The 12724-nt window shown below is 39.0% G+C and overlaps 1 protein-coding gene across 1 annotated transcript; it reads right to left on the reverse strand.

The window, feature by feature from the left end:
* Nucleotides 1-594: 594 nt before the first annotated feature.
* LOC145902969 (uncharacterized) lies at nucleotides 595-1583 on the reverse strand. Its single transcript, XM_082991061.1, has 4 exons — nucleotides 1401-1583; nucleotides 1064-1201; nucleotides 886-1010; nucleotides 595-790 (listed from the first exon to the last, which is right to left on the reverse strand). Exons 1-4 carry the CDS (start codon nucleotides 1581-1583, stop codon nucleotides 595-597), a joined length of 642 nt encoding a protein of 213 aa, XP_082847187.1.
* Between the last annotated feature and the right edge of the window lie 11141 nt (nucleotides 1584-12724).

Consider the following 12724-nt stretch of genomic DNA (forward strand, 5'->3'; position numbering starts at 1 on the left):
AATTTAAATGAACAGTATATTTGATCAAGAGCTATTCATCTCCCAAAGAATATTTTGTATTCTATTAGACAATCAAAATACCCAAAATAAATTCGTGACAGATACAAAGATTTAAAAAAATTTATTGGCTCCAGAAAGTTGTTTGGCACTTGCTCGAATGTGGCGAACCTCAAAGCAAAAAACGTAAAAATACTCGTGCTTGAGGTCATTCTGATGGAATACTTTTTAACTACTTTCACGCTGATCAGCAGTAAATACTTGACAGATGCAGAGATCCACGACAGTCCTGTAACGAATTAAATAAACAACTCCCTCGTGTTCGACTGTCTCCTTCTCAATACCGTGCTATGTTAGTATCGTAAAACATCAGTTAAATGCACAAATTTGTGAGCAACGACACAGATTTAACGTTGGAATTGTTTGTTGTTGCATAAAGACACATGCTTTAAATATATATATGTATTTATTTTCTCAAACTTTACGCATCACTTAATGCCAATTGACGTTGCAGATTATAGAAACATATTTGGACAAAAAATCACAATAAAATCGTGACAAAAATAGATTTTTGTGACAGGTTCGTGTGCTTGCCAGTTATTCGATACACATTAATCTTATTCCGGAACTTTTGTGCGGCTCGGGTACGTTTCCAAGAACGTTTTTTAATTCGGCATAGTCAAGATGGTCAATGCATTTTGCTCCGAGTTTTTCAAGAGCTTTTGCAGTATAAAGTGATGTACATTGAATGAAGTAAAACTTCCACACACCTCTTCGCACAATTTCTATCCGTCTGGATACAAAAAGTTAAACAAATAACACAATGGAATAATTTAGTTTTTAATATCAAAAAAGTAATTTATTTTATTACCAATGGCATAATCTTACATTTTGTATAACGCCTTAGCTATTTCCATTTTCTGGTACGTTTTCTTCACAGTGATAATGGCTCCCACCACATATCGAGCACCTGCGGCGTGGTTTTTGATGGTAGCATTTTGAACTTGATCGATCTAACATACAGTACAGATGAGACAGACCGACCACACAAGTCGAAAACTCAAACCTCATAATATGTGGAGAGTTTTGTCGACCTGTTGTTGTTGGGCATTTGAAACGTATCGTCGCACACAATGCTTACTCCGCACAACTCTCCACTTTCTTTCTCGTAAGCACAGATCGCCGGTTGTTTCAAGTAGTAGTTCTGTATTGAGATTTTGCTAATACTATAGCTTTATTGGTGTACCATTAAATATCGAATAAACTATCTGTTAGCCCACATGTTGCTATAGTAAAGGAAAAACTTTTAACCTATAACCCCCATGTTGTGATGCTTGTACTTATTCTTTTGAGAAATTGTCTGTTTTGAGGTGGTTTTGTCCATGGTACAAAAGAATAATTACCTTTATTAAGCTCACAAATTCCGATATATCACCTTCTGAAACTTGTAGAGCTGCAAGAGTTGGTTCATTTGAGCAATATTCGTTTGCAATTAAGTCACAAATTTCTGAAATGTCATCATCGGTGGTCATTCGCCAACAAATGCAAAGGCCTGTCTTGTTTGGGATTAAAACATTGTCATCCATTTTACAAACTTAAATGCAAATACAACGTTGCTGTTGCTGCCGGGTATATTATATTTTAGTAATCTGTCCTTCTGGCACAATTAACGTGAATTTTATTGTCCGACGAAGCCCGGCTGTATATAGAAGATAAAAAGTCGGACAACAAAAGTCACGTTAATTGTGCCAAAAGGACAGATTATTAAACTAAAAAGAAAATGTAAATATAACCGAAATTCTACATTAAAATTCTGCAATTAAAAATGAACTGCGAACAAATTTAGATATTTTCTAAACAGCTTAGTTGGAGAACTGCCAGGTGGAAATTAGAAAGGGTTTGAATTTTACCTAATGTGAAGGTTATTGTGACGCGACATCGGTTGTGGCGGTTATCGTTGCAGGGTCTCGAGCAACGGTGGCCCGACTTAATACGGTGGAGTTATCAGTGCACAATTGTACGTACCTATATGTTCTCAAAATTGGGGAAATCCCAATTTTCGTCACAATAAAGGTGGGGTCAAGTAATGACGTCACACCAAAAATTGCGTCGCTGTGATGTCACTGTGACGTCACTAACTTAAATCAAATCATGTTTATTTTTGCGAGAAAAGCAACTACGCGACGAACAAAAAACAAGGAAATGAAATGGCATGGGCACCGATAAAACCATAAAGGTTATCGAGTCAGGCGCCCATGTAAAGGTGATTTCCTCACGGAGAATCACCGTCTGCCGTAGGATCGCAGCCAGTCGCACTGGGAGGTGATGGGTTGCGACAAGCTGCATGTGACGAAAAGGTGGCCACCCGGCCGTGCTGGCCAAAGCAAAACCCATCGAAACGCAAACGCCAACTCGGTTCTCAGAACGTTTCCTTTGATCGACAGACCTTAACGTCCCGAGGACAGTCCAAACGTGGTGGTTTTGGTTGGAGATGGTCAGGATCGTATGGAGGTTGCGCTAGTTGAATCATCGTAGGTCTTGCTGATGATCAATCGCACGTTATGATGTTGGTGTGCAGCGCTCCTAGGTCTGAAACAACAACGGATCCTACGGCAGTAAATTGTTCATTTAGGCGTAGAGTGTACAGTGGAATATGCATAAAAACACTGCTAACAGGGTGGATGAAAAAGGAAGTTAATACTGAGATGTGAAACCGAAGATATGCAACGACGAAGTTGCTCGCCTACACGTATATACGCGGTTCTCCTGCAAGCCTCGCAAGGTCGACAAAAGGCACATCAGCAACGAAGAAATACTTTCACACTTTTCTGATTAAACATACCTCTGAGAAGCTTGAAATTGGGTAAGCTCAACCACAAGGGTGTGTAAACCAATATATATATAAATATAGGCTCAGGTTAACGCGCTTTAGCGCCGTTGGCGGCAAACAACTCCCAAAGTATACATACACACGTATCAATGAAGGAGACTTCACACAAACTTGAAATTTGGTACAGAAAACCATAATGCTCCTAACCATAAAGATTTTTCTTAACCTTATTACCGGTTTTTTATAGTGTGTGGGTAAGGTTGGTGGTTGGTGTTCAAAACACTAATGAGGGCTTTGTTTTTTAAAGAACAGAGGGTACATAACGAGTCGTTGTCCAAAAGGAAGGGTAGATGATATTTATGGGGTAGTAACTGAAAAGTAAGCCTACAATTAAAGGTTTTTAAATAATTGAGTAAAAATCTAAAATGAACTAAAGACCAGTGAGTAAAGTGAAAAGTTTCGGGTGTAGGATTTGTTAAACGTTTTTACTTAGGAGAAAGTAATTCAGATTCCGTGGGGGAATAGATGTTTAACTGATGAAAGAAGGTGTTGATAGAAGAGAGAAGGTGATGCATGATACAGGTTATTTCGTATTTTGAAATTAAAAATAATAAAAAGTAGAAGTCCGATATTATATTCAACGAAAGAAAGGGCGGGGGTTCTGGGTGTGTCCGGTATTCTGTGTTTGTAGTAATTTTTGATAGCAAACAGACAAAATAAGTCAGCCATTAGGGGCAGTTTGGCGACGCGGTAACCACCGTGGTCAAGCGACGCCGCCAGGGTTTTGATGGGAAGGGTGGGGTTCTGGAGGCCTACAACAAAGCTTGCTAAAGTGCCGTCGACTGCTTCTCGATGCAGCTGGGGAAGGGGTTACGTTTTCCCTAAATAAGATATTTGGGGTGGGAGTACAGTATTGGTAAGGATGCATTTGGAACTGTAGGTCTTTGGGAAGCTTTATTCCTCTACTTTATGTTCCAACTAAGTTTGCTTCTATTCATTCTACGCGCCACAACACAGCAAATGACAGTCGTTCATCCTCTTTAATCAGAGGGCACGACCAACGCGCCCACTGCGCGCAAAATGAGCTACGCGAAATAAGCAATTTGTTAGAAGGCAAATACAGAAAATGACAGTCCTGCATCCTCTTTATGCAGAGGGCACAACCAACGTACCACGGTATTAACTACGTGGTTTAATATTCGAAAAGCGAATAGACTTAAACAAAAACTGTTTCCTCAGGTCATCTCAGGAAATCTCCATCTGCATTCTAGTTAACTTGTTGAAAATTTCAATTCAATTGAAGGCAAACACAGCAAATAATAGTCGTGCAACCTCTTTTTACATGTTATCCAAAATTTGTTAAACTTTATAACAAAACAAGGCTAAACTTGCTAAACTTGTTACGCATCTGAATTCAAAGCAATAAAACATTGGAAGCAAAATTTGTCCATCCCTGTCTTGTGGCATAGCGCATATCTTCAACATAACCCTCCATCAAGTGCACGTGAGATACTATTTTGATTGCTGATAAAATTTGATATAAAACAGATGTAGAAACAGCAAAAATTAGTGGAGTAAGTAGCATGGACAGATAAAGACAAAGTGTCCACTGTTATGTCAGAAAACAAACACTTATTAGTTTTAGTTGAGGTCGATGTCAAACGATCATTTTACTGATAACAACATACGACCAAACTCAAATCTGCATAATAGCTGTAGAGGGATATAGCCCTCGGTTAGGCATTGCTTATTTATCTGTAACAGCAAATTACTTTAGCTGGTGTTTATAGTGAAGCAACAAGCCTCTTATAAAACTTACACACAAAGAGAAACAGTTAAACAATCAAGCCCATGTTGTATACAAACGTCCGGCTTCACTGGGTACGTTGTTAACAACCTATAGGCAACTTGCACTCCACAATGGCCCTCATAAATCCATGGTACATCAGACGACAATTTTGGAAACCAAAACTGGAATGATGTACAAACTAACACAACATCTAACTTGCGTCAATTTTAGTATACACATTGTAACGTGCCGCACATGCAAAAAACAATCTGTCAGCCTGACATAAAACAAATTTTCCACCTGTTGGATTCAACACCGGTCTGACTGGAACAGGGTAACAAGCGATATCGGTAAGGGTACAAGACGGCTCTTCTTCACCATTATACATCCAAACACGGTACACTAGCTCAACGCCCATTCATAAAAAACTGCTTTTTACTGCGACATTTGTTCAGGAACCGACGGTAAAGTCTTTAGATGTTTGTAAGGCCAAATGGCAACACATGGCGCAAGTCTCCATAAACATTCAAAAAATGATTTTACCGGGAATTACATGATTTTAGTTGTGTTCTGGTTTTACCTTTTACTAATTACTTCCATTATTTGTCGCATTTATTGCTTCTGGTACACTCGTATGTGATCCAAGATTTTAAGGTCACGTGTGAGTGTGCGTTTTTTTCCTTATCTTCGCCGCCACCTACTATATAGGCTCGCTACCACGTTGTGGTTTGCAATTTGAGTTTTGAGGAGCGCGAAGAAAAGACTTCCAGTTGCAGCGGTGTTTTGTGTGTATTTTATTGCTTTCATTATTACTGTTACGTAATATTTGCAGACGTTGTTTATGGTAACTTACATAGTCGATTTTCCAAAATAAAATCTGCCGACGTAAATTAGAGGTTTGCTGCTTCACTATATACATGTGGAAAGGTACTTTCATATTCGATGACAAACAAGAAACACAAAATACCGACAAATAAATGCAACAAATTAAATAAAATTTCTTCAAAATCCTAAGTATTTTTCTAAACTCAGTCGGCTGTAAAAATACTACAAGATCCATTACGATTTCCTAGGACTCAAGACACATTAGTTTCACTCCTGAGCTTTTGTGTGGTTCCTGAACGCCACTAAAAACCTTTTCTCCTGTTATTGGATCTTCATATTCCGAATAATCCACATGTTTTATGCATTTTGCCCCCAAATTCGCCAGAGCCTTTGCTGTAAATTTTGACGTACATATGACGATATAAAATTTGCATCCGTCCTTCTTCGCGAGTTCCATTCTCCTATACAAAATGCAGTTATTTGTTTGCCTTCGCGGAGAAAGCAAAACATAAGATTTTTGAAAAATAAACTCGATTCAATTGACATAAAGTGTGAAAGGTTAACTTACTTTTTGTACAATGCTTCGGCAATTCCCATACTTTTGTACTTTTCTTTCACACACATGATCATTCCAGTGATGTAAGAATTTCCTCCATGTGACTTGGTAGGCTTTATGAAGTAGTCATTGAACTGAAAACAAAAAACAACTTTTATGATTGTCAATTAGCACAACTAGTTTAGTCAGCTTTCACCTTCATAAACTGGGATACTCTCAGAGACATTTTCATTTCCGGGCGAGTGAATTCTTTTATGCCAGTAACACACACTCCACACATTTCCTTGCTTTCCTCTTCGTATGCACAAAGCGCGGGACGAATAAGATAACCGTTCTGTATTGATGCAAATTTAGCGCATTAAATAATTGGTTGGGATATATAAAATTAAACATATTATGCTGTCGAAAATTTTTGTAGAGATATTCTTTTTGTCGTTTATTGTGTATATGGCCTTGATCTAATCAGTTGTAGCCAATATAACATATTATGCAAAGGCACACATTTAATTTCTTTCACGATCTCGCTACATATCCAAATTTTCTTCAAAGTAATACAATAATTTGGTGTTGTAACGTTTTACAATGCGTAATTGTGTCGTTGGAAAGACAAACCTTAACAAAATCCACAACGCATTTAATATCGTCTTCAGTAAAGCCCAAAGCAACCGAAGCTGGTTCCCTTGTAAAATAATGCTTCGTCATCATTTGGCAAATATCAGAAATATCTTCTTCGCTCGTCAATCTCCAGCAAATTGTTTGCTTTGACTTTTTCAAATTCAAAATTTCACACATTTTGCTTTTGTTAATTTTGTGCTTAGTTTCAAAATTTAAAACAATACAACGTTTCAAACTAGACGCTACTGCTACAAAAAGGCTGACTAATCCATATTGTGACTCAACGTCCACGTGACCAGCGCTCGGTGTGTCACTTTGAGTGACTTACATGATGCATGGCGACACAATTTTTGCCGCTGTCATACCACCAGTTTTATCGATACGTTGCTGTACCAAACAACAGTATACAGCAAGGGACACGAATTCTTTGGATGAAGTAACCGATGTTTTATGGGCAGTAAATATTTATGATGAAACACGAACCAAACCTGTAACAACCAAGAGGTACTAGCGTACCACCTGGATAGCTGTCACTGAAACACTGACTTTAACATATACCTGCAGCACTGTTGCGACTTATATGCCAAGTGTTGTTAACTTAACGCTGGGTATTAACAATATTAATTAACCATTGATAAAGAAATCGTATTTGACTAATTCATTTGACATAAGTCCAAACGTGAGTTTTAACATACTGCTATGTTTGCTGCCAGGCATACTAATTAATCAAAATCGTTTTTCTGGCACTTAAGTTTCTAAAGTTAATCATTCGAAACCGACGTTTCGTCTGCCATCCGGCGAGACTTACTCAGGGTTATGTCAACATATTGCATCAAGCGCATAAACACTAAAAACGTAAGAAACACAAGAAAAAAGGGAATAGATAACATTGGCACCGCTTGCATCGTCACATGACTAGGTGTGTAGCGGGGCGTAACACTTACAACAAGTTGTTGTAAACTGCTGGAAAGTACACACATTGCTCCTTGTCGTTCATGCAATGGTTGTTCTTTTGAATGTGGAGCGTCTCCAGGAATAAACGTTTTGTGTGATCCTCCTCCATCTCTAGGACTAGGACCTCGTCGAAGTTAACTCGGTGGCCGAGTGCGGCAGCGTGTGGCAGCGTGTGGCAGCGTGTGGCAGCGTGTTTCGCCAGTGCTGTCCTCTGGCCATTCTTCGTTGAAACGTCGCGGCCATGCTCTTTTAACCGCGTCTGCAACGCTCTTCCGGTTTCACCGATATATGCTCCACCGCAGTCCTTACACGGAATGAAATAAACGACGCCTTTGGGTTGGGCTGTACGTACCCTTCTCGATAGGGTGTGACACCATCCTGCCCAGAGTTCTAAGTGGCTTTGTATATACCGTAATACCATAGTCTAACATCATACGCCATAGCGTGTCTGTTGGAACAGGAACGTATGGCAAAATGATCGTACCGGTAGTTGGCGCTGTTTCTTGTGGCTTGACCGCGGGCTTTCTTCTAAACATCCATGGCGGATACAGATTTTTCCGCAGTGCATTCTTGATGAACCTTATCTCTTTGTCGCGGTCTTCTTCTCTCGAAACCAGAGCTTCGGCTTTACCCATCAGTGACCGCTCTACCGCTGTCTGTATCGGATGTGCCGACTTGAACGACAGGTACCGATTGGTGTGCGTCGGCTTGCGATACACACGAGTGCTAATCAACTCATTCTTATCACGGACAACCTCTGTATATAAAATCGGTAGTGTACCATCACTTTCCTTTTCTAAATTAAATTTGATTCAATCTTCCACATGGTTAAAGTGGTTAAGGAACAACTGGATGTGTGCTTCATCAACGATGGCGAAGGTGTCGTCGACATAACGCTTCCAGTAAATAATCGCCACTACCACAGATATGGGCGAACCCATCGCCGTACCAAACACCTGTTGGTAAAACACACACCGAAAGGAAAAATAAATGGCGTTCAAACATAATTTCAGGCCTTCAGCAATATCCTCACAGGATAGCAACGTGCGCTGCTCAAGTTTACCGTCATCTTCTAAGCGTGCCATGACATTAGCAACAGCTACCGATATGGGAACATTGGTGAAAAGAGGCACGACGTTAAAGGACGCCATACATTCATCTTCCGCTATTGCTAAGTCCCTCACTTCAGCTGCAAATTCACGTGAGTTTTTAACGAGGTATGGGCCGTTCCCAACCAAAGGGGAAATAATTCCTGCTATGAATTTGGCGAGCATATAAGACGGTGAACCGATAAAGGAAACAATGGGTCTGAGGGGCACGCCGAGCTTGTGGACCTTGGGAAGCCCGTACAATTCGGGCGTTCTACCGTCTATACAATGCAGCTGTCGAAACTCACCAACAGATAACGCCTCACGATCCCTGTGTAAGTAACCGACGAAGCGGTTTACGGTGTCTTTCGTTCTAAGGACGGGGTCGGGTATCTGGACAACTTTTTGTAAGTTTTTTTTTTCACTTCAAAGTTCCAGCAATTTAGTGTTATATTCGGAACGGTTCATGACCACCGTTCGATTGCCCTTGTCGGCACGCAACATGACGATGGTCTGGTTATTGCGGAGTTCTTGTGCAGCCAAAAAATATAACCTAGGAATGTTAGAGCCAATGGTATTGTGGCTAGTGTGGCTACGAATACAACCAACAACTTTGCCCAGCAGAAGTGATTTTATATGCGCGTGCTTTTTGACGAGGCCTTTCTCAACAGAAGCCAAAATCTGTTTCCATGGGATAACGTTAGGTGTGATGGCGAAATTCATACCTAGCAACAAAACACCATGTTGTTCTGGTGTGAGCTCATGGTCTGACAATGTTGGTAACGCAGCCCTTTACCACTAACTCCTTCGTTTATCCACGTTAGTGAGTTCTAACTTTTGTGTTTCCTGATTTGATTTCAGACGAGAAAGCATGCACATTTATACACTAAGATAAAAGTCAGTTCTTAGTTACCACAACGAAAAAGTCGGTTCGAAATTACCACGAAAAAAGCTATTATCTTATCTGATGGACAGCAGCCCATTCTCTTCACATATGTGCATTTTTGGAAAATTTGTGTTTTCTGAGCCAAAATTAGCACAAATCCTACAAACAATCGCGGTGCCTTATATGATGTACTGTAACCCGGATTACAGAGCTTTTGTTTTTTTACAGTATAACAGTCATTTGAATTTCAAAATCTTTGTTTTATTGTCACATAATTGCCTACTCAAGACACATCAGTTTTATTCCTGAGCTTTTGTGTGGTTCCTGAACTGCTTTGAAAATTTTTTCGCCTGTTATTGGATCTTCGTATTCCGAGTAATCCACATGTTTTATGCATTTTGCACCCAAATTCGCCAGAGCCTTTGCTGTAAATAATGACGTACATATGACGATATAGAACTTACATCCGTCCTTCTTGGCGAGTTCCATTCTCCTACACAAAATGCCGTTGTTTCCTGTTGTGTTTGTTTTGGTGTGTACTCCAGGAAAAAACGCACACAACCACATTTAGTTGAGTCGACGTAACATTCCAATTTCAGTTAACTTACTTTTTGTACAACGCTTCGGCAATTCCCATACTTTTGTACTTTTCTTTCACGCACATAAGCTTTCCTGTGATGCACGACAAATCGCCACCACGTGACTTTATAGCACTTGTAAAGGACTCCACAAACTGAAAAAAGTACAAAGTTTTTAAAATTGAATCGATGTCTAAGAAACACAATATGGCCGATTTTGTACCTGAGTGAACTGAGATACTTTTAAAGGAGGAGTTGTGTTGGTCGCAGGTGCTGGGGTGAAGTATTTTATGCCAGTAACACACACTCCACACATTTCCTTGCTTTCCTGTTCGTATGCACAAGGTCCCGGACGAACGAAAAAGCCGTTCTGTTTCAACAAATGCATTCTTTAGCCAGGTGCAACGTAAACTTCACATTTGACAATTTCAGTGGAACATTGCATTTACTAGAAAAAGTTTGTGAAGTTGAGCTCAATTTAAAATGCGTTGCTAGAAATTTTATGTAAGTGCCTGATTTAGAAATGTGGTTTGGGTTTAAGATTGGTGTTAGTATAACCTGGTCATTTTATCTAGTTCTTTCTTCTTGATCATACCGATATCCTCGTGGCGAAAGTAACTAAATTATTGCAATAAAGTCTTATTGGGATAACATAAATTCATTAACGCACAATTGACTAGCTTTACAGTGGCAAACCTTGATCAAATCCACAAGGCACTTAATGTCGTTTTCAGAAAAACTCATAGCAACCGAAGCAGGTTCCCTTGTATAGTGATGCTCCGTCAACATTTGACAAATATCAGAAATATCTTCATCGGTCGTCAATCTCCAGCAAATTGTTTGCCTTGAGTTTTTTAAATTCAAAATTTTTTCACACATTTTGCTTTTGTTAATTTTGTGCTTAGTTTCAAAATTTAAAGCCATACAACGTTTTTAACTAGACGCCACTGCTACAAAAAGGCTGACTAATCCATATTGTGACTCAGCGTCCACGTGACCAGCGCTCGGTGTGTCACTTTGAGTTAACTTACATGATGCATGGCGACAAAATTTTTGCTGCTGTTATATACCACCAGTTTTATCGATACGTTGCTGTCAATCTCCAGCAAATTGTTTGCTTCGATTTTTTTCAATTCAAAATGTTCTTACACATTTTACCATTTTCAGTGTCAAGAAAACTTCAAAATCCACTGGTGACCAGGATGGAAAACTATAACGTAAACAAATTGTCGTTATAGTTGTTCAGATGAAAGGAATTTACGCACTATGACATTTAGGGAACTCACAGCAATCAGTTGTTTTGGATTACACCGCATCTTTTACCATATATATTAGTAATAACCCACAATCAAAAACGATTCTCAGCAAATTATTTTTGTGGTATTTTTGAAAAAACCGTTTTTATACTTTTGAGCTATTCATCTCCCAGAGAATATTTTTGTATTCTATTAGTCAATAAAAATACCCAAAATTAATTCGTGACAGATACAAAGATTTAAAAGAAAGTTGTTTGGCACTTGCTCGAATGTGGCGAACCTCAAAGCAAAAAACGTAAAAATACCCGTGCTGATCAGCAGTAAATACTTGAGTAAAAATACCCGGTCATTCTGATGGAATACTTTGTAACTACTTTCACGCTGATCATACTTGACAGATGCAGAGATCCACGGTAGTCCTTGTAACGAATTAAATAAACAACTCTCTCGTGTTCGATTGTCTCCTTCTCAATACCGTGCTATGTTAATATCGTAAAGCATCAGTTAAATGCACAAATTTGTGTGCAACGACACAGATTTAAGGTTTGTATTGTTTGCTGTTGCATAAAGACACATGCTTTAAATATATATATGTATTTTTTTTCTCAAACTTTACGCATCATTTAATGCCAATTGACGTTGCAGATTATAGAAATATATTTGGACAAAAATCACAATAAAATCGTGACAAAAATAGATTTTTGTGACAGGTTCGTGTGCTTGCCAGTTATTCGATACACATTAATCTTATTCCGGAACTTTTGTGCGGCTCGGGCACGTTTCCGAGAACGTTTTTCGAAAGTTTTAATTCGGCATAGTCAATATGGTCAATGCATTTTGCTCCGAGGTTTTCAAGAGCTTTTGCAGTATAAAGTGATGTACATTGAATGAAGTAAAACTTACACACACCTCTTCTCACAATTTCTATCCGTCTGAATACAAAAAGTTAAACAAATAACTCAATGAAATAATTTAATTTTTAACATCAAAAAGTAATTTATTTTATTACCAATGGCATAATCTTACATTTTGTATAACGCCTTAGCTATTCCCATTTTCTGGTACGTTTTCTTCACAGTGGTAATGGCTCCCATCACATATCGAGCACCCGCGGTGTGGTTTTTGATGGTAGCATTGTGAACTTGATCGATCTAACATACAGTACAGATGAGACAGACCGATCACACAAGTCGAAAACTCAAACCTCATAATATGTGGAGAGTTTTGTCGACCTGTTGTTGTTGGGCATTTGAAATGTATCGTCGCACACAATGTTTACTCCACACAACTCTCCACTTTCTTTCTCGTAAGCACAGATCGCCGGTTGTTTCAAGTAGTAATTCTGTATTG

The sequence above is a fragment of the Ascidia mentula genome, chromosome 5, assembly GCF_947561715.1.
Source record: "Ascidia mentula chromosome 5, kaAscMent1.1, whole genome shotgun sequence".
Classification (NCBI taxonomy): Eukaryota; Metazoa; Chordata; class Ascidiacea; order Phlebobranchia; family Ascidiidae; genus Ascidia; species Ascidia mentula.